At 40.6% G+C, this 23,085-nt stretch overlaps 1 protein-coding gene across 5 annotated transcripts in view; it reads right to left on the minus strand.

The window, feature by feature from the left end:
* Window positions 1–23,085, minus strand: part of cntln (centlein, centrosomal protein) — a 77,123-nt gene that overhangs the window by 45,078 nt on the left and 8,960 nt on the right. For 4 of the 5 annotated variants that reach the window (XM_029504274.1, XM_029504256.1, XM_029504266.1 and 1 more), the window contains exons 5-12: window positions 22,143–22,277; window positions 21,053–21,232; window positions 19,396–19,529; window positions 18,303–18,465; window positions 17,482–17,715; window positions 9,622–9,762; window positions 5,605–5,721; window positions 2,678–2,799 (exon numbers count right to left, since the gene is read on the minus strand). In XM_029504274.1, coding sequence (XP_029360134.1) covers window positions 2,678–2,799; window positions 5,605–5,721; window positions 9,622–9,762; window positions 17,482–17,715; window positions 18,303–18,465; window positions 19,396–19,529; window positions 21,053–21,232; window positions 22,143–22,277 — 1,226 coding nt within the window. The remainder of the gene's footprint in view (window positions 1–2,677; window positions 2,800–5,604; window positions 5,722–9,621; window positions 9,763–17,481; window positions 17,716–18,302; window positions 18,466–19,395; window positions 19,530–21,052; window positions 21,233–22,142; window positions 22,278–23,085) is intronic. The other variant, XM_029504283.1, reaches the window with a different exon arrangement.

A 23,085-nucleotide genomic window follows, 5' to 3' on the forward strand; every position in this document is an offset into this window, starting at 1 on the left:
GCTACTGCAAACCGGCAAATGTTTTCATTTAATACTACTAATGCCCCTGTGAGCAATTTGGAGCCCTTGAACTTCTGCGCAGTGTATGGATGTGGGAGTGTATGCATGTGCAATCTGTGATCTTGGGTTAGTTTCCCAGAGTGCAAAGCTACTTAATAGATAATCTCACTGTAAACGCACAGAGATTGATACACTTCTATTTATTCTACTCCAAGTGCGAGAGTGAACATAGTCTATACCACCTTACCACTGCCTGGAGCTGTAAAAGTACATCATAATTTACCCATAGCTCTGTTTTAATTCTTGCTGTTATTTTGTTTTTCCAATATGTAGTGTATCAACTGCATTTCCTACTCCATGAACGGTGTATGAAGCTTTATTACGTTAAGGCTTTATACATTTTAATTTGTTTACAGTGGGCCTAAAAGCTGTTGAATATGGAGCCATAAGAGAGCTATCTTCTTCAGGCCTCAGTGCTTCCTTCCCTGTGGTATCCAAGTTTCCATTATTAAGCAGGAGGAAATAGAAAGAACTTTTCCACGCCGCTGCGGCTAATTGCTCTGATTCAGGGGGAATCTGTTTATGGGCGCAACTTTGATCAGAGTACGGATGCTTTAATAACCTTTAATTTTATTTGCTCACCCCCATCATCCCCAGTCTGATTAAAAAACTTTTTCCCTTCTCTAATATAAATAATAATTTGGCTTTTTCCCCCTCTCCTTCATACCATTTTGGGAAAATATGGTGGTAATGGTGAATGGCAGGGTAGTTTCACTGGGACTGGCCAACAGGGCACTGCCTGCATACTGATGAGCCAATGGAACCTTTGTCTGCTTGGTGATTGGCTGATAGTTTATCTTGGGCGGAACTTATTAGCACAAATACATGTGATGTCACTCAGCAGCTGGCCATACAGCAACCAATTGTCTGATCTCATATAGAATTTCTCAAAGACTGATATGAGGCTGTGAAATCTTGATGGTATAGAAGAATTATATTAGTGTGTGATATGCATAGACAGGGTTGCCCACAAAGTCTGACACCAAGTCAAGATGAAAGTATACAAGTATAAAAGTGTGTAGGAGATGAAAACTGTCATTGTTCCCTGCAAGCAAGAGTTAAAAAAAAGAAAAAGAAAAAAGAAAGCTTTTAAAAATGTACCCCCACATCTTTCCAGAAAGGCAACAACACAGCATGGAAGCAACAGGGAAATCCCTAACAAGCTCAAAATACAATGAGACTTGATGCCTATCCCCACTGACTTGTTAGGGCCCCGATTTCCCAGCACTAATGGGAGTATTTAAGTCATTTTCTATTGTCTCTCATTCAAGTTGGCATTACCCCAGTGGGTTTAACAGCTATTTAAGAATGGAGCTTATTGCCAAATGAATGCCAGGATCATAACATTGAGTGACTGGCTGGTGCCATGGAGGGCTCTGACTGAAAAGGGCAAAGCTGCCAATTGCATCAATTTCATGTCAAACCAGTCATAAAATACAAACACACTGACACTGGACAACAAACTGTAGCTCTAGATCTTCTAAGCACTTCACTCACAATGGCAGTGCAGTTGGTCTCATTATGGAAACGCACATGCTTTCTTCTCACAAACATCAAGCTTTTTAATGCAGTCTGACAAAAATTCATTAACATTTCTTTGATAACCCGCAAAAATTTATAACAGGCATATCTGGGGTTGATTCTAAGAGTTTTCTCTCTCTACAACTCTCTGTCTTTGTTCCCACTCTCAGACACATGCTGTTGAGCCGCACTGATCTGACATGAGCTGAGTCGAGCCTAGCGCTGAACACACTCTCACACTCACTCCACTTTCACACGGGCTCACATTGCACTGCTGTTTTCTTTAATTAACCCTGAGAGAAAACAGCTGACAGGGTCAACATTTTGCTCCCGCAAGGCCACCAAACATGTGCACCTTTAGTTACATTTTAAAATAGACTCAAAGACATTACAGGAAAGAAGAAACAAGTGCAGTAAAGGTGGGATAAGCCTGGGAAAGACAATGAAAACAATAAAAGACTTGTATAACTAATATTTGCCAGCAGATTTTCTAATTTATATGTAGAAATCCTGTGGTTTCTGGTGAAGATAACAGGTCGAAGCAGGAAATGGCCCTCCCCCTTCCTTCCTTCCTCCACAGGCCTTCTCAAACACCTTGCACCCCAGGACCAGACACCCAAGCCTCTGGTTCTCACATCCTAATGAACACTGAGGGAGAAGAGACGCAGAAGTGCGTACTCACTTGGCACAAAACAGCCCAAATTGACTGGTCTTAAAAACCTCTGAGCTTTTCAAAGGCAAAGGGAGAATTTTTTTAACCATTTTCGCAAATCCAGCACTCAGGTCTTGTCAGAAAACATGTGGGGAGCAATGAGGCACTAAGACTATTTGTGAGCAGTTTCATAGGGTTGTAGCATTTCACAAAGGCTTTTAACATAAGGCAAGGTGAGTTATGCACTTTGAAATGTCTTACTCACTGCTGCTAGGAGAGACTGGAAGTTATCCATGTTGTTTTATGTATGCAGAAGGTCATGCAGGTTTTAAGAATATAATGTGTATGTTCCCCAACAGGTCACATGGATTGTATGTAATGCTATAATTTTCCAACTTGGTTTGTGACAAGAGCTTGTTCCAAAACATTAAACTGTGTACTTACAAGCCATTTGTTTTTTCGATCTCTTTCAGCTGATCTCTGACTGTCTTGTAGTTGGTCTGTATCACGCACAGACGTTCACGGCGTTTATCATGAGCCCTCCTCAGCTCTTCATTTTCCTCCATCTGTAAGGCACAGTGATAATTATTATTATTATTTTTTTTTCAAAAGTTGTATGTGTCAGATGAAACATTACTTAATTGAAGTGAGAAGTCAGCTTCATATACACTAGCACAGTGGTGTGGCAGTGAAACTGAGAAACGTCCCTTACTGTCTACATATTTAAACTGGTCTACAGCTGGAACACCTCTGCTTGACAGAAACCAGCAGGCTAAGATTCTTTTCTCCTCCTTCCTCTTTGACAAGTGCTTCCACTCTCAGCAGGCAACTGAGACATCATTAAAGGACGACTTTAACATGACGAGTCAATGGGGCCAAAGAACGCCAAGCTGACATGCATACACGCACGCACGCACGCACACACACACACACACACACAAACACACCAAATACACACTCTTTAACCAGCAAAGAAACTCACTCACAGGAGTTACCAACTGATGACCAACACAGGTTGTGTTGGTGGGGATTGGAGCAGTGGGTTTTGTTGCTGACACTGTTGTTGACAGCTATTAAAACACAGCAAGATTGGGCTACTGCTTTAAAGAAGGAGTAAGAGAAGACAACATATAGATTTTTCTTGTCAGGGGCACCAACCTCCCCATCACATTGACCTTAACAGCTAGGGCGATGGAGAAAACACTTTCAACAGGGAGGACAAACAGAGGTGGAAAGAGAGAAAGAGAAAGAGTGAGAACAAAAATTAGAAAGAGAAGAAAGAGAAAGAGTGGAGCAAAAGAGAAAGTGAAAGGAAGAATGCAGGACAGGTTTCTGCTTGAGTGGCCAGGGCTAGGGAGAGTTGTCGAGTGCTTTCTGAAGGGAAGAAGCTTGTTTACTGCTGATATGACATGGCTGCCCTGCAGAGAGAGAAATGCGAGCCCTCAGCCCTGTTATTATTAACAAGGACAAAGAGAACAGAGGCACCACACAAACATGCACCAGACACACACTGGGTGTACGCACACGCATGATACACATTCACACTGCCAATGTGACAAGTATGGATTTTCCCTAGTGCAGATTATTCACAGAGGACATCTGCAAGACATCCTCAGCCCCTTCAGGCAGCCCCCAACCTCTCAAAAACAAGGCTCTAATGAAAGAAGCAAGACCAGGGCAGTGTTAACTGGTGGAACTAGGAGCTGGGGGAGGACACAGATGGGTTGAGGCTGGCTGATGGAGGTGCAGGCTGGAGCAAGTGGCAGGGCATTAGCCACATCATGGCTTCCCAGGCTCCTTATAGAGCTTCCCCCGGGCAGCTCAGCTTTGGTCATCAGGCCACAGACCCTTGCCCACAGATCAATACATCCTCTTACTCAGCCAGCATACACATCTGTGGACGTTCAAGCTGAAAAATAATTACACAGCAACAGCTACTGTTTACTTGAAAGTGTGCTGAAGGAGGGTAGAAAAAAAAGAGTCCATTATTATGAGAATTGTTTGTTTGTCTGCTGCTGTTAGCTGCTAAGGTCAACGTGTCAATGGTACAGGCTAATGTACCCAATTTGAAAGACATTCTGTTGGAAAGAATTGGATTGGATCAACTTGAGAATGACAGACAAGGCAGAGTGAAACACTGTACAGTAAAAAGCTGGACATAAAATCCCATATTCATATGGGATCTACGCTGGTGCAACTTCAATTCCAGATCACAGAAGAACAGGACATTATTGCTTAATTTACTTAATCATGCTGAGCAATATCCAAAGTAATTTGGTTGTAGATGTGAATGGGCAGCCACTATTTTTCTGTGCATACATATGCTAAATGCCGTCAACTGGCAGACACATAAATGGCACTATTAACTAAGACAGTCAAGCGTGACGTCTGAATCTATGTGTAGCATTACTGTCTAACTAGGTCCCTGCAAGTGAGCTAATTCAAACACTTCAGATCTGACAAGAAAATGAAGCCTAATGGGTTCCTAGAATTGTGTTCATAGGAATATGACCTCTGCATAATCACTCCCTCACTGGTCAGCCTATAAGGTGGGAACGATAAAGGAGCAACAAGCTTTCAGGTAACGTCCAAATAAAAAAAAAATGTTGCCAGTGAACGATATACCCTGCTGACATAACATAAAAGAGAAAAAGTAAAATTTTGAGACCTGCAGAGTGACATGGGGAGAAGTGAAGATTAAATGTATTTTGCTTGCAGTGAATATGAAAGAGATAAAAAAGGACATAGGACATAGGAATAGTGGGAGAAAGCCGACAAAGAGCATGTGAAGGTTAAAAGACCAATAAAGTTGGTTTGTTTAAGGGGAAAAAAAGCCCTGCTACATCCATTTTCACCAAAGCAACTCCTCTCCTGCTGCTTCACTGCCTACGCACACTCGTGTGTGTGCACATATGTGCACATGTGCGCCTCATTGAGTGAAAGGCAATGTAAAATAAGGGAATAGAGGAGACAGTAGAAGCAGTAGTACAAATGAAAACTTTGGAGACTAACTGTGTCAGTGCAGCAGATATTCTTGCAAGCCAGTAGCTGATAGCAGCATGTTATGCGAGATTGGGGCCATAGCAATCTGAAGCTCCATCAGGCCGTTCCAGTGCTACGAGTAATCAGCTGGACATGCAGTGTACAATGTAATGTCCAGTACTAGTATTTGAAAATAATTCAACGGCCAGAGTTGTGTGTGAGGAAGAACTAAGACAGAAGATTGTGACAGAAAAGGCAAAGAAGGTGATCTGGACTGCAGGAAATATAAGACATGAACATCAAAGTAGAGTGGGGAATAAACAGGTTGTTGTTGATGAAAGAAAAGGAGAGGATTTTATGTGAATTAATCTATTTTAGCTAGCAGTTACCTTCAGTTGCAGCAGCTCCTCAAGGTCTTGAATCCTCTGTTGTGTTCCTTTCCTCACACTATCCAACTCTACACTGCTGGCTGGGGAAAGAGACCTGGACCGCTGCACAGGTGCACCCTGAGAGAGCCAAGCAAAGATGGACTGAAGTGAAAACTTGCACACACTTTACTTACATAGACAGGCACAAACACATGCAACAATTAAAATCTCTAGAATCACTGAGTGAATGCCAATAATGGAATTATCCATGTTAATTTCTTTTCCTCATCACCTTGAAGAAAACATGCACATTGTCTTCTTCAGTCCACACACATGCACATTCAAACAAATATGTTGTCAGAGGAATAAAGCAAGCCAGAGTAGCAGTCCGCAGATGCAAAAGGGAGAAGGCTCACTTTTGTGTGTGTGTTTGGAAGCGGGAGTTGCAAGCTGAGAGCGGCAAAGGTTTCTCCCTGCGACTGGCTAATGAGTATGTTCATTTCCATTTACATTGTTTCTTTGACAATAATGATGTCCCATTAGGGGAGACTAAAGGGGCTATAGATTCCAGAATGTGCTGGGCTTCATTACAAGAGGTGGGCAGGGAGGCTGCTCTAATTGCTCTACTAGGGGCCTCCAGGTTACACTTGATAGGACAACTGGAAGAGCTGCCGATTTGGGGGGGGGGGGGGGGGGGGTTGCTGGCTAGCCTCTTCTGTTGAAATAAATAAAGAAGTGGAGAACTGCTGGGGCTGCGTTGTAGAAAAGCAGTGGGAACAATATGCTAGTGGAATATAGATATGAGAGGATAGGAGGCCCCCTGCAGTGTCAGGCAGGGCTGACCAGATGGCAGGCTAAAATATGCAATGTGACTAAATGCACAACAGTTCTTGGGCAGGAATGGATGCAGAGTACAAGAGGCTAAGGTGATGCTAGTTGTTGCTGTTTTGACTAAGTTTATGAAAGGAAAGTCTCTCATTAAGTCCCCCTTCCTGCTGTGTGAAACTTAAAATCTTAAGAATTCAACATTAGTTGATTTGGCCACAACTTTGGTTTTCAGAGGCAATAGGAATTGTATTATATCATAATCAACAACAGTTTTAGAAAAGTGCTATTTCTCAAAAATATATTTTAGACATATCTTTAACAGTGATGGATTTAGTAGACAAGTGATATCATTCTCATTCATCTGCAATTTTTTTTTTGTAAAACTGTTACTTGTCAAAAAAATTTGAGATATTTAAGTGTTTGGGAATGTGTTCTGGGGATATAGTTGACTCTTATGACCTGGTGTGCCCGGTTATGCGCTCCTACATGGGTGCCAACCATGTGTTCTAACTCAGCCTTAATGGCTCTATGTAACTAATTAGCAGATTGATCTGCATATTCCTGATGAGTGGCAGGCCAACTGGCTTAGTCTGTATGTTCATGTGGGAAACACAGGGGCCAAAAGGGGAATCCAAATCAGCTAACATGCCTAGGATTAAAAGTAAAGATGACCAACTATAAAGCATGACTTAGAGGATTCTTTCAAAATTTGTTCTCAGGTAGAAGTAACATTTTGATAGAAGTAAATTAAACTATGGAGGTGAATATTGCGTCATCACTGTTCTACTGTATGTAAAAACCTGAGGGGAGAAATTTTACTGTTTTGTCTTGATGGGTCTGGGGAAGATGATGTGTTGACAGTGACAAATGACAGATTCCTGGCAGATCTCCTCTCTGGGCCGGTTGCATGTCTGTCTGCTGTAAGTTCACAAGACACATGAATGCCCTCTGTTTGTGTGGGAAGCTCTATGTTGTTGTGACGGTGTTGTTAATGTTCAACCAGACAGGTCTGAAATATGAAAAAGGCAAAGAAAGATGTGCCCACCATCTACCTCAGCTCGGCAGCTGGTTTGCAGCCATGACCTGCATATCGTACCCTGTAATGGCTCTGTAAACATGAGACTGCAATGCAGATGGAGGGGCAGAGGGCATATATTAAGAGGGGAATGAGGAGAGAGGCCAGTGTCTCAACGGAGCCTGTAAGCAAGACTAAAACTTATATTTACTGAAGGGTCAGTGTCACTTGCTATGGAGTGAAGAAGAAACATTTCATCACCTGCTTCCCTCCCCTTTCCCTTTCTCGCTCTCCATCTCTCTGAGAGAGAGGGAGAGATCAGTGTCATCAATGGGCTTCTTTATGATTGCAGCAGATCATGTGTGTGTCTGGAGCTCTCAAAGCTGAACTTGTTCAGGTTCCCAAGCAAATACGAAAGTTGCACACATGCACAGGACAAGATTTATACTGTACTTAGACAAGTATATATTGACATCCAAACCCATGGCTTCAAACAAAACATAAAGTAAGTCTCTACCAAATGCATTGCAAATTCAAAATAAAATGTATTAAAAGCAGCATAGAGACTCGCAAGTAACCAGCTGACAAATATAAGAAATGAATGTAGTGGGTTAAAATAAAATATAAAAATAAGGTAATTGTCTTTTAAAAAACTGACAGCATCAGATTGACACCAATTGTAGGCAGCAAACTGCAAACTATGCACCACTGTGAACTGCTTGTCGCCTCCATCAATGATCAAATTTTACTTTAGGTACTTACTGAAAAGGCTGCAAATTGTATCCTAGGTGGTAGTAGTGGGCTCATTTCATCAGCTATTGACCTTGCAGTGTAGAAATGTTTAAATAAAATGCAATGAAGCATATCAGGCTTATTACTAATTTCAAGCCTCATCATATTTGGATATTAAGCTCTAGCTTTGTAGTCACCATTCAGGATATAAAAGTAGAAAATGTTCAGTCAAATAAACAAACACCTTGAACTCCTATTTAATTCTTTTATATTAATTAAAGCTTTGTCAATCTCTGTTCAAACTTTGTTCATTTTATAATTTCTTTTTTATTTGTTCAAATTATGCTATATAAGTTTTATTACTTAAAAAATACATTAAATTATATTTGCCTGCATAAAAAATTATGGATATACAACAAAAAAAAATAAAAATCATCAAATCAAATAAAGCTCAGTGGCAATCTTACGTATGCACTATCTGTAAAATAATGCTATGCGGATTCCAAGTGGTGAGAAGGAGGAGCGCTTGGAGTCTTATTAATTTAGATTTTAATTTGAATTCATTTCATACAGATAGACATACATACAGTTACTTTCAATTCATGGGCCTTTTTGACAGATAAGCTTAAATCAAGTTTACTGTCCTCATCAAAAGGGAATCCAAGCACACATTGTTAAACACTGATTTACACTTTAAATAATCCTATTATGATTCATGTTTTTATCCAATGTAATATCAAAAATGTATTGTGTGAAAAATACATTACAGTAACACCGATTTACAATATTAGCACAAAGATCAAAATTGGCAAACTTCTTAATTATTAATAGTAGGTGCATAACAACAGATTGTTTGTGTGTGTGTGCGTGCGTGCACTTGGGTGAGTGTGTCCTAGGGCAAAGACAGCTGAGCCTCCAGAAAAAGGAAGCATATCAAATATCAATACTATTTATTTATTTTGTACAAGATAATTACATTATGTGTATAAACTGCCAGACCAGAAGAATTTCTATTGAGGCTATAATGAGGACAGCGGTATAAATCAAACTATGTGTCTTCAGGCCAGCTTTATAGTGAGTGAGGCCATCTAGAAACATGTCCTGCCAAAATTATGAGTGGAATACTGAGAAGATCAAAAGCTTTTTTCTTTCTCATAATGTACTGCTGAAGCGCTAAATTAGCCAGTGCCTGAGCCCAAGGCATGCGTGAAACCAGCAGCACACGCCGGCCTGGTCACAGTAGGAGGGGCATCTGTGTGTGTGTGTGTGTGTGTGTTGTGGAGTTCAAGACAAAGGTTGGCAGAGGTAGGGTCTGATAAATCACATGCTTCTCAGACCGTTTCCTTCATATCCCCTGTCTAAGGCTTTGATCTGATCTGAACAAAGTGGTAATGGATAATTGTAGGCATGTTAACCCTATGTGCAGTCTTTGACATAATTGGCAATAGTGTGTGCTAATCTACCTGCAGTCTTCTGGTGGAACTGGCAGATCTGCGTTGACGAGTCTTGTCCTCTGGCCTGGAGTCTGAGGCCCGAGCCGAGGCCTGGTCAGAGTTAGGGCTATACCTCTGAGCTGTGGTACCAGCCTGATCTGACATTACTGCCTTGAAGGAGAAAAGACAAAAATATGTCAAAAGATGTGTGTGTCTCTGTTTAAGAGCATGAACAAAAGATAAGTGAGACAGACTTAGAGGAAGAACGACTTGCATCATGCACATGGAAAAACTGACAGAGATAATCCTTAGCCTCATATTTGATATCATCAGACAAAGAGCCTATGAGCAGTTCAGGAGTTTTGGGGCCAGATCTGTGAACTCTTTACAATACTAGGAAATCTGGGCCAGACACTAGTAAAAACTAAAGTCCAGTACCAGACATGCAAAAACGCTGTGGTATCTACAACATGGTCCAAACCTATTTGTACTTACTTAATGAGTGTTTGTGTTTATGGCCCAATGGCTATTTAAAACTTGATTGAGATCATATGCAAGAGGATGGGGTTTTAATATAGGTAAGGATAAATTAATAATTGTCTATCAGTGGTTAGATACCTTGCAACAGCCACAAAGGAATAGTTTATAGGTAGTTGTCCGTATTAAAAAACAAAAAACATAAAAACAAAAAGTGAGTACAAACAATGACACAAACTACAAGTTTTTCCCTTCCAAGTTCCAAACGCGGCTTGAATATTTCATGATGGCATTCAGACTAACTTAAAACAACAATATCACTAGTGATGACAAAATGTTTAACATCCAATTATATTCATAATATGTCGTAGTTTTACTTTACTTTACTCAGAAATAGTAACTCAACAATGTCAATCATTTGAAGATGCCAAGAGACCTGTTTGCCCTAAACAAGTAGCATCACAGTGAAGGTTAGCCCTAGCTGAACATGGTAAAAAAAAGGAATGGCCAGTTCAAATCAAATCAAATCAAGTCAGATTTATTTGTATAGCGCCAAATCATAACAAAGTTACATCAAGGCACTTTACATATAGAGCAGGTCTAGACCAAACTCTTTATAAATTTATTTAAAGAGACCCAAAGGATCCCCCGATGAGCAAGCACTTGGCAACAGTGGCAAGGAAAAACTTCCTTTAAGAGGCAGAAACCTCGAGCAGAACCAGGCTCAGGGGGGGCGGCCATCTGCCTCGACCGGTTGGGTTGAGAATGGGGGGGAGAGAGAGAGAGAGAGAGAGAGAGAGAGAGAGAGAGAGAGTGAGACAGGCATTGGAGGGGGGGGTGTAGGCAGGAGTTGAGCTGTAATACAGAATTCATGAAATATGGGACCAGCAGGTGTTGCAGGAACATGGGATGGAGATGAGTCACCACCTGCAGGATGAGGACAGGGAGAGACAGGAGAGGAACTGGGAGAGTCAGAGACTTTGGCAGAACATGGTTAGTAAATTCAGTATAAATGCTTAGAACTGGGTGAAACTGTGTTTTTTAAGAAGGATGGTTCTTATCAACGCATGCAAGGGGGGAGGAAAGGAGAGCAAGCGAGAGGGAGGGAGAGAGGAAGAGGGAGAGGGGGAGAGAGGGTAACAGGGAGAGACAGGGAGAGACAGAGAGAGAGAGAGAGAGAAGCTCAGTCCTTCCCCCAGCAGCCTAGGCCGATAGCAGCATAGCTAAAGAGTAGAGGAATTTAACTTTTTAACTATAAGCTCTGTCATACAGGAAGGTTTTAAGCCTGGTCTTAAGAGTCCGCCCCCCGGACCGATGCTGGAAGTTGGTTCCATAGAAGAGGAGCCTGATAACTGAACGATCTGCCTCCAGATTTATTTTGGAGACTATAGGAACCACAAGTAAACCTCCATCTAGAGAGCGGAGTGGCCTGCTAGGAGTTTTAATGTACGCTGAAGTTAACACATTTTTCTGTCATGTGGAAGTGGGACAGTTATCTACCACCTCAAGCATTGTGCGTGTACTATGGCGAATCTATTTATCAGTATCTCTGAACAATGCTTGTAACTCAACTTATATCGGAGCCTTTTGACAAACAGAGGCCTTCACAACTGCGGTGTACTGAGTGTCCAGGTAGTGAAGAAAACTGCACAGGATGTCATCACCTTTTTTCCAACAAGTCCTGATTGCATTATCAGAAACCTGGCATCTGGGCGTGACCTTGTTAACTGCCAGGGTAATCAACTTTAACCAAAGGGGAGGAGAGGGGATGATAAATTATTAGTGAGGAAGATTTTGTTCATGTTTTATTAAATTGGCCTGTCAAACGGGGTTGGTCAAATTATCTGGGGCCTCGTTTATTGGAGGCTGGCCATATTGGCGCATCTGTTACAATTATTTATAATTTCCAGGCAGTCAGGAGGATGGACTGAGTTTTTCGGCATCAGCCACATAAAGCAATTTAGAAATTAACTGATGTGGGAGTGTCTGAGTTTCTTCCATTCACAATCTCTCATCCCCATCCTGATTTTCATCCAGCAAAAAGTTGAAAAAACAAAAAAAATCACAAGCAAGTAAACTGCAGGATGGTAAAATCATAAAGATGTAAAACATAACGTATTAGGAGTAGCTTTTTGAATGCTGGAGAGTGCATGAGGTGCAGTGGGGAAAAAAGAGCAAGTAAAGGGGGGGCTGAGGGGAAAAAAGGAGAAAAAAAAGAAAAGCCGGTCTTGGTAATTACTGAACACGATTAGGTTCTTAGGGGAACTTGTCTGGCACTCGCGGCCCTCGCTAGTGAGGATGCGGCAGGCAGGACCATATGGAGCGAGGCTTGTGATTGTGCTCCCTGAAGCTCGTGACCCGTCTGCTGCCGAGCCCTTGAGCTGAATGTGAAATGAGACTTGCCAGGCCTAATGTTCTACACATGCACCATTTATGCCACAAAATAAATCTGATCACTGTTAATTATGGAGCAGCTATAATCAGGAGGGGACCCTGAAACACACACACACACACACACACACACACAAGGCTCCTACGTGGCAACACAAACACATCTATGGAGGGACAGGATTTGTGAGAGGGTTTGTGAGTAGTGATGAATACAATGTCTTTCCACCCCACCAGGCCAAGAGCACTTTGCATTCAAGATGGTGATTCTTCAGAGAAACATGTGTGAATATGTGTGCATGTAGAAGGGCAGCACACAGTGAGTAGGATGTAGGGTACGTCTATGTTTTTGTGTGTGTGTACACAGCCCTGGGTCCTCCCACACAGTCTGTTTGACCCGAGTGTATGTGCCTGAACGAGTGAGTGCATGTATCTGCAGCGGCACATGGCTGTGCTTCATTAATGAGGCGAACTGTGCTACGCAGAGGTTCTCATCTAATGAGAGCAGTTGAGCTGGTAAAACACACCACTGGAGTCCATGTCATTAGTATGTTTCTGGCCCTGGACATGGCACAGCTCCAAACACATGCTCATACACAAACTAATGTTTTTATTTAAAAACATGTATTAATCACAAACTCAGGATACAAAGGATGAGTGGATGCTTAGCCAGATAAATTATTTTCTACAATTTATTTAGTAATTGTAAGCGTTATTTAAATAGATTGCATGATCCTAACTGGCTTATAATTTCTTTTTAAGGAGGCTTACTGATGTAGCTGGTGGGCAGAAGCGTATGTATATACAAGCAGCAGGTTGCAATAAATTGTTAACATGCTCTGAGAGACAGTTGACTGACAACTGACAGTTGAGCTAAATAACTTGCATTCCAGATGGGGAACAAATGAACAGAGTAGTCAAAGTCATAACATGACTGCTGTGAAGATAACTTACATACATCTGACTTACAGATATACAGGCTTTTAATCACATTCTCCTGAAGATCAGCATAGAAGACTAAAAGCGCCCCGATGCACTTCAATTGAGGTAAGTATTGTGTAAAGCCTGAAAAATCCATGTTTCTTCTTCCTTAATTTCCTCTATCCTTGCTCTGTTCTAAGGTCTGAAAAAAAGGTCATAGACAGTAAAAAGTTGAGTGGTATAAAATACACAGGAGAACCCTTAGGCCAATTCATTCTGTTTGTTTAGCTCTTGGTTGAAAATTTTATTTCCATGTTTCTTTGTGGCATTATAGTTTCATTATTTTCACTTGATGGTTGCAATTAATGATGATGATCAAAAGAAATGCCTCACCTAAGTCAAACCAGACCTGGCAAAACGGTGGGTGTATTTATGCACGTGTGTGTGTAACTTGCATTTTAATTATACATCTAAAAGTGTTTAAATTGGTTAACATAAATAACAAGCCAGAAGCAGATGTTAAAATGCATCTCAACAAGCCAGGGGAGATCATGTGGGCTTCTGTGAATTGAAAAAATAAATAAATAAATAAATAAATAAATAAATAAATAAATAAAAATAAGTAAATAAAATAAAGGAAAGTGCTTTTTCCTCTTGGGATATGTTTCCTTTGTGCTTAAGATTACAATCATATGAGTCACTTTAATGCGTTAGCAGAACTATGTATGATGTGCTAAAATTGAATTAAAATGTCAATCTAACACCGAAGATCAAGATGGAGCTGTAAAATTCTTTAAGGTTGGTCTAAAACTAGGCCACCTTGAAATGAGAAGGAAGCAACAAATTAGACTTTTATATTGAAGGATGCCTCTGTTCTATTCATGTGTCAGTTCAGTGTGACAGTGAACTAGAATCAAAACTATCCAGAACCTGAATCAGGATAACTAACCTTAAAACATCACACCTTTATTTTTCCTACTGTGACATGTCAAAATTTATGCAGTGAAAAACTATCCATTAAATTGTTTTCAAACATCTAAAAGACAGTGGGGAGCCTTTATCCAAAATTTCGAACAAAATTTTCTGGAGTGAATGAACATGGTCAATTTTCCTTTTCCAACAGTGATGAGAGAACAACCTATTCTTTGAATGACTGCCCACACAATTACCAACTCACCACTCATTTACTGTGATGAAGGTTCCAGAAAGCCTGAGGTCTGCTACGTATTCTAATGTTGGTCTTTAATCATTGTAAAGCTCGAACAGTAGCCAAATAATAGACTACAATACAATGATGCAGTTTGGGAAATCCTCATAGATTATCAAATATTCACTCCAGATAGATTTTTGTCCACTAATGGGGGATTTTCCCTGTATCTAGATTGTAATAGTGACCACCCAACCTGGCAGTTTGCACAGGCTGCATCACATGGTACATAGGGGTCACGTAGATGGCTAATGAATCAGCTAGACTAGAGCTCGACAACCTGCGGCTGTTTCATCCCTCTGTAGTGGCTCCCTGTTTCTTTGAGAAAATACTGTAAATAAATAATGTCTATTTAATTTATATAAATGTTATTCTACTTAGTTTTTTTTCATAGTTATAATGATAGTTTATTCTATTATTAGTTGATTCTCAAGATTTAGGTGATCTTGTAACATCGAATTTTTTTTTTTTTTTTTTTTTTTAGCACTGTCAATCACAATATGCGTCCCACCTTGTTTGCATCACCTGTTGCTGACAGACTGGTGACTTATTGTGAGCTCCTGACCCCCAGTAAGCCAACAAAATCTCCTGATTCTCAAATCTGAATTTGTGTCCTTTCTTTCTCAATTACTTTCAACTGAATATGTATGAACTTGAAGAGTTCAGCTGGTACTACAGCAAACTACAATCTGTATTTTCCATTTTTCCTGCAATTTTTCTACACTAAATTCTATAAAAATATATACAAACATTGATTTCTTACTCTAATATTTAACTTGTGAAGTTAATTGACATGAGTTGAACAGTATAGAATTATTGATACTGGAAAACAACCTGAAAGAACAGTTTGGTTAAGCCAGACCTTGTTAATGATTATTTAAGCCTCTGTGAAGTCATGTGAAGCTTCCTGTAAAGAGTTAACTTGGCATAAGAGAACAGACAGTCAATCCTGGTGCACAGCATGGAAGTGTAACACACAATGGGTGTGATTTTTCTCACCCACCCTCCACCTTTATCCCCCCCTCACAACCCACTGCGGGAGGGGTGTTCAAAGCCATCGCTCTGGTCCATATTCAAATGAGCACTGCGTCTCCCCCCTGTGCTCCCGTAGCGATCAGCACTTTGATCACCTCCAACAGTAACTTCCACCAAAACATTTAAAATTAAAATCAAATCTGCCTTAACAACCTGAGCATTAGAATTTAACAGGTGTTCGAGAGGAAGTTGTTACAGAATTTGCGATTATGCACTTGGATACACACACCTTTCGTCAAACACACACCCATGCAGACACACACTTGTGCACTTACGCACAACCTGTCAGTGAAATTACAGAGTGGGAAATAAAAGCCCTCCTGACTGAGCACTATACCTTGGGATATTCGATCTGTTCACTTTGATGTTAAAGAAAGTTAAAAGTTAAAAAAACAAATCAGCCAGACAGTAGCTACATGTGTTCAGTAAACCAAAGTTAATATAAATTCTTAATACAGGATATAGACATAATATTTTTGTAATTACATTTCAAGCCTGAACATGTGGGATACTTTTTTTTTTTCCCAGACATGATTTGGGACAATGAGAAGATGGAATTGATAAAACAAACACATATCTACAGAAACACAGAAAAATACAGGCACTTCATGCATGCATGAATGAATGCATGCCCAAGCTACACACGCAGCACTAACTGCATCTTCCCTAAATGTAGTATTAATTACTGGGGGAACACTGCAGCACTGTATTTAATTACTGACTAAATGATCCATTTATACTTCACCGCTGGTTAAATTAACAGGGTTAAGTGAGACAGGGCGATTGCAACTCACTTAACATTTAAGCTGATATCTTTTAGCTTCCACAGTCTAGGGACAGCACTGACAGAAAGTATCAACCAATCAAATTAAACAATTACAATCTGTGGAGGCACAGAGATTACTCAAGTGCTGCAAAAATATTAATTTAAGCAACAGAGTTGGTTTATGTGTAATAGAGCAGTATTAACTCAAATGCAAGACAGAGATATATCATATAGACAAATGCAGCACCATACAATGCTGGTGGACTGAGGCTGTGTGGCACACAAGTTCAAGCCACAGACAGTTGTTACTATTCTCATCCAAGTGTTTGACACTGTGTGGTCCAAGAAACGTCCTATCACCATTTCATTAGGAGCTATTAAAGGATACTTAAATTGTGGCTGCACCATTAAATTTATAGTACAGTCTCTATCCCCTTGGGGTGACAGTTCAAAGGTAGTGAGCTGAAACCGAACCTTGCAGACTGACTGATGTAGAAGTGTAACTCCAACAGAATCTTCAAAACAGTGCTGGGCTCCAATTAAATCACCTCTCTCCACCTCTTATCTGTCTCTTCTGCTATGTGACGGGAGTTTGTTAAAAGGACTTCCAGGTACTTGGGTGGGAGGAGAGAAAGTATGCAAGTCAGAGAGGGTATGTGTGCCCAGGACTGAGAATGAGGGAAGATCAGATAGCTGACATGAAAGACACTGCTGCTAAGAGAGATGGTTAGATCAAGGGTGAACTAGAGTGATATCAAGAGACTGATTCTCAGTTAAAGACCACCACCACAGGCCATGTTGGGGTTTATCAGTTATGACTGTGCCTACTAATCCACCTACACATTCCTGTTTCTCTACCTTAGGACAGCTCTTGACAGGTGATTGACAGAGGGATCATAACATAACATGTTTATTATACAAGAAAAGACAATGACATTATATGCAGGGAAAAATAAGTAAACGTGTAGATGTCCATGCCCACACAAGTGTATATCAAATTCAACAACTTCTGGAGCAGAGTAGCCTAAGGTTGCAATGCACTTTGTAAAAAGAGGGGCTTGTTGTAGAAATGGTGAAGACTGAGAGGGAGGCTTACCTTTAAGTTGGTTTGTTTGTTGGATGATGGGCAAATGGTTGTCTGCTGAGCCTGTTGCTGCTGTTGTTGCTGCAGCTGTATGTTCTCCTCTTTCTGCTCTTGTAGCTGGGTGTGGAGGTGCAGGATGTGTTGGTCTCTCTGAGCCAGCTGGCTGCTGAGATCCTGATGACTTTGACGAAGATTGGCTTCACTAGACATGAGGGCCTGGTAGCATTGACTCAACTCCTTGTACAGCTGTCAACACACACAAATAGATGGAGAGCAGGAAAGTTGGTGAAGAGGTAAGGGAATAAGTTAGGTTAACCAGGAAAAGGAGGTAGAGAAAGATGAGATATCATTCATGGTATTAGGCAACAGGGAGAGTATTTTCATATGGATGATTATTTTTTTTTTATTTCCACAGTAATAAGAAAAACATATGTTAATATCGTCTAAGCGAGAATAAAATGGAAAAATGAAAGGGAAAAAGCAAGCAAAAAGAAGATAATATGAAGTAAGACAGAAATGTTACTTAATATTCATGTTGTAAGACTAATAATTTCCTCAAGTCTCTCCTATTGCCCCTCCCTGTGTGGGGCTGTGTATGGCACAGTGGTAAAGTCATCAGAAAGAGGGGTGGTGGGTTGAAAACCCATTCACAGTAACAGGATACTGTGAGAAAAGTCGTTCTTTTCTGGCACGAAAAAATAATTGTAGGTTAAAGCTAGCTTGGAAATATATCACCAGCGGGTGAGGCCTGAGTGGAGTGCAACAAAGTGGTTATAATAATGATGAGTTTGAGGTTTGGCGTGTGTGGTGTGTGCACGCGAGTGTGAGCATACCTGCTGATAGGAGGTGGTGTCAGCAGTATGTGCCTCTTCTTGGTTCCTCAGGACTCTCTGTGTGTCTAGGTTGAGTCCTTCCAGCTGCTTGATAAGATGACTCTGCTCCTCTGCATGCTCTTTGCTCTGCCTGTATAGAGTCTGTACTTCTGTGAACTCATTACTGCAAATACAAATGCATAAGTGTGTTATACAAATTCATCCGGTAGGTATGCAGAGCAGTAATGCCTTTATTTTCTCCATAAATAGAATGAAGTTATATGTTTGGGTTTTAGTGAATTATATTCAAGATGAGAAAAGTAATATCTATGTAATGACATTAAAAGAAGAATTAACTACACCAGACTTGAATTTATTGAGATTTACTTATAATGATTTTAGATAAATAATGAAAGTGCAAAAAAAGTATTCAAATATGACAGATATGAAAATAAAATGATACAGAAATGAAATGCTCGTACTGAAAAATACTGTTACTGCACTGATTCCAGGACGACACATTGTCACCAACATCTAAATTTCCCTGAACCTTTCCCTGAAGCATTTAAGTTAATTTCTGAAATTTGTTTTGCATCTGTCAGAATTATCACAAAGTGCTCACTAACTTACAAGGACTTTGATCACCGAGCTCCAACCTTACAAATGGTCTCTAGCCCCAATGTGACTGACATGTCAGAGTGCCTCTGGCATTAAAACAGGAAAGTAGTTAAAAAAGGTTGAGATTACCACTAAGGCTCCTACGGTTCTCACAGTTTTTATCATATCGACTACAGCTTAGCCAAAGCCTGCCCTGTTTCCCTTTTCTCCATCTTTTAAAGCACATTCACTATGCAGGGCTTATCAAGTGGCTTTTGGTGAGCCAGAGTGGAAGAAATCTGTGTCACCCTCAAGCCTTACAGCGTAGAGAAATATACTAGCTGCTGCACACAGCTAGGTATGTGAAGCAATGCATACTTTTTCTATGTGGAGGACACATCTTTACTTCCTTAAACAAATTATGTTACCAAAAAAAGAAAGACACCAACAATTTATTTGTGACAAGAAAACGACACTATATATTGTGCTGGGCAATGTTTCAGCTGGTTGGGCTCACCGAAGTTTGCTGAGTTGTTCATCTTTTACTAGCACTTCCCCCTCTTTGGATGAAAGCTGTCCTGCCAGACTGCTACTGTAACTCTGCAAGTGAGACAACTCCTGCCAGGCATTGTGTAGCTCCTCCTCCAGCTCCTAGTAATATAGAGTGCTATCAGATTTTAAAATATAAATATGTTCCACCTTCAAACACTGAGTAGTGGTTTCTGATTTTGATGCTTATACTGATGCCGTAGGCACTCTGATATAATAACAATGGTTAATATCAATTATTAAGATCTATATGTGAGATTGAAAACTACATTTTTGCACATGGAGTAATTTCTTCCGTGTTTGTTCAGTTAACATAGTCTGGCCAAATGTTTCATTCCAAAATGAGATACAGAGCAAAAGGTGAACACTGTACAACAACCTGGCTAACCAAATGCATACGTCTCTGTACCAAATCTGTTTTCTTTCAACTAACATGCATGCCCTGTCACAACAAATCTAAAAGCAATGTGGCTGAACAGACATGATGTGCACACCAACATAGGGCTGCAGCTGCTGCTATTTTGCTGCTTTCAATATGTAGCAGGTGTAGACAACGCGTTAGTGACAGGTTTTCAGGCCAGATAATGTAGCATCCACCACCTCTTCAAGCCTTGATAGTTTAAAATGAAACTAAAAATAATGTTTAAAAGCAGGGGCAGAATTAACTTTTTGAAAAACTTTTGAAAAAATTATTGAGTTTCAGACAATAAAGAAAAAAAAAAGACAGATAAACACAGTACAGTGAGCCCATAGTGAATCTAATAATTATTTTTTGTTGAATGTTTGTGTCACTGCGTAAAATTTGCTAATTTATTTAACCCATTGGTTGAGTATGTGTGTGTGTACTAAACTCATAACTGCATAATTGGTTTACCTTATCTATACACGTGCTGGATTAAATGATAAATTCCTTGACAAATCTTGGGAAGTTCAAACAAATTGGCATGATGTATCCACTGCATACCCCACATTCTCCATCTTCATCTTTCAAATCAATACATGATACTAAAAACGAGTAACAGGTGGAGTGTCTTAGGCTGTGATGGATGTGCATAGACTGGTTACTGGGCTTCATTTCGTCCAAGTGTAATTACTTTGCAGCCCTGACTTATACAAGACTTTATGTCTGACTATATTTGAATGGAGAAGCAGCATGTTTCACAATGACTAGTTTATGTGGATGGGCAGAATGTGAGGTTTTCCTCAGGCCCGCAGAGACAGAAAGTATAGATAATAAAAGATTATTACTGGAACAATAGGCAGCTTCTGAAAATCACCTTCTTTCATATGGGTAGAATGAATGACTGAAAACACAGCAAACTACAAATCGTTGCACATACACATGGAAATGACATGAAAATTTATAGGTATGGACTCTTCTGTTGTGATCAGGAAAGTGAAGGGAAGTCTGGTCCCACACATATTAAATCAGAAATTTCCTTTCCTTTGAATATTTTGTCTGAATATTTAAATTGTGTGCTTTATTACAGAGGTCTTTCTATATTCACATGCTGAGGAGGAAAGGGTGTTAGGGATCAGAGTTCAAGGTATGCTCAAGATGGAAGGCAGGTACAACTTTGTGTTTGGGTATGTGTTTCTGAATGTACTTGTCACCATGTTCATACCTTCACTCTTGCCTGGGCAGCATCCCTCTGGTCTCGTTGGCTGTTGGCTTGCCTCTCTTTCTCCTCCAGGTCAGCTTGCAGGGCGGCACAGCGGGAAGTTAATCCCTCTTTCTCCTCCTCTAGAGCCTGCACCACCTGCCGCTCCTCCTCCCCTTTCTTCCTGCACTCCATCTTCATTTCCTGGAAAAGACAGGTATGTGTGTGTTTGTGTATGTGAGGGCGAGAGAGGGAGGTCATAAAGGCCAAATAAACAACAGTGACGAAAGGAGAGGAACAGAAAAGGTAGCATTTCAAACTGAGAAAATGAGAAAAGAAAGAGATGTGATGCAAAAAGAGAAGCAACCCATGGGGTTGAGGCTGAAATGAATATGTAAACACTGGACCAGCTTTTCTGTGGGAGCCCCCTGTATTGGCCACTGATTGGCCAAGGTCACCTGTGCTGTATGACTGGGCCCACGCAGCCAGATGTTGGTTGGTATGGGCCGAGCTGTGCTGCATGAGCCCTGCTCATGCAGGTACAGGGGCCAGTCTGTCAACTTTAATGACAGGCTCCTAATGAGAATGGTGCTTGCTGCAAGACCCATTAGACTCAACCTAGGTCTCCTTTGATGCTGTCCCCTACGATTTCTCGCCATGAGACCTCAACAAGACTGTGTAAGGATCATTCCTTTATCAATTAATCATAACCGGGTCCCATCTAAGCATAATTAGGGAGAAGCCACAACATCACATGCACACTTTTCACTTTCACCCACAGAAGCAGTCATTAAGTATTTATCTGTAAGTTAACAACCTGCTTTCCTTTCGCTCCCTCTTTCTCACATGCAGTTTCCAGCTGTGAAGTATTCTCTGCTGTCAGTAGCAAGAAAGAAAGCTGAAAACAAAAAAGGGTGAGACACAGAGTGAAGGGAGCAGACACAAAGACAGAGAGATGGTGTTCAAGAAAGTAGACCAATCCTCCTCCTCCTCCTCTAAATGATTCAAATGCCTGTGGCTATAGCCACAGGGGACTTGTCGTGTTCAGTGCCACACAGAGAAAAGAATTTTGACTCTGAGGCCCAGAAGGCTGCTGAAAATTTGTTATACCAACCTTAACTTCCTGATTCTTATTGGCTAGTTGTTCATGCAGAGCTGTAAGATCCTTCATCATTGTGCCATTTTCCTCGTCCACTGTCGTCCTCCTGTGCACCAAGTTGTTGATCTCTTGCTGCTGTCCTGTCACTCTCTATGGCAAACAGTGAGACAGTGTGGGGAAAAAAAGACAGATGGAAATACAGATTGGGAGAAAGAAAGATATAAAAAGTTTCATAGGTTATATAACAAATTCCTGGATTGGAAAGCAAAGAGTTTGTATTGAGCCCATAAAGATAACAGCCAACCAAAACTAAATCTTTTGAAAACACACTTTGTAGGAGTTACCCTTGTAACTGTTGCAACAGAGGAAGAGGCACAAATACTGATTATTTTCTTGATAAGTGATTCCTCTGACATCACAAAATGATTTTAAAAAATGCCAAGACAAGGGCAAGAGATGCCACATATGAGGACCTGGAACCATCATATACCAGTATTTTACATTTTGGTTTGACAAATACTTAACATGTTTAACTGATCATCAGCATTGATCAATTGATACACAATTTGTTGTTCTAAACAGCATCTACACATCACAACTAATAAGAACAAACTGATGGTCATTTTAATTCTACTGTAAAACACAACTAAAAAGATCATAAAGACTCTCATAAATCTCCATGATGATCAACTTAATGGTAGAGAATGGAAGAAAGGGTATGATAATTCACCACCCACTTTTGATGCTGGTGTGCGTTCACTTCGTGTTTTTTGGCAAACTTTGTACCCTTAGTAGGAGGAAGCTGGCCTCTTAACGCTGCATCAACTGAGGTTTGGCATTGGCTGGTAATCCACAGCGTTCTGTGGGTACACCCTTCTCTCAAATAACACTGTGCTCTGGGATGCAATTAATTGCCATGTTGAGGGAAATCACTCAGATATATCCAGATAGTGGATTT

The sequence above is a fragment of the Echeneis naucrates genome, chromosome 1 (assembly GCF_900963305.1).
Source record: "Echeneis naucrates chromosome 1, fEcheNa1.1, whole genome shotgun sequence".
NCBI lineage: Eukaryota > Metazoa > Chordata > Actinopteri > Carangiformes > Echeneidae > Echeneis > Echeneis naucrates.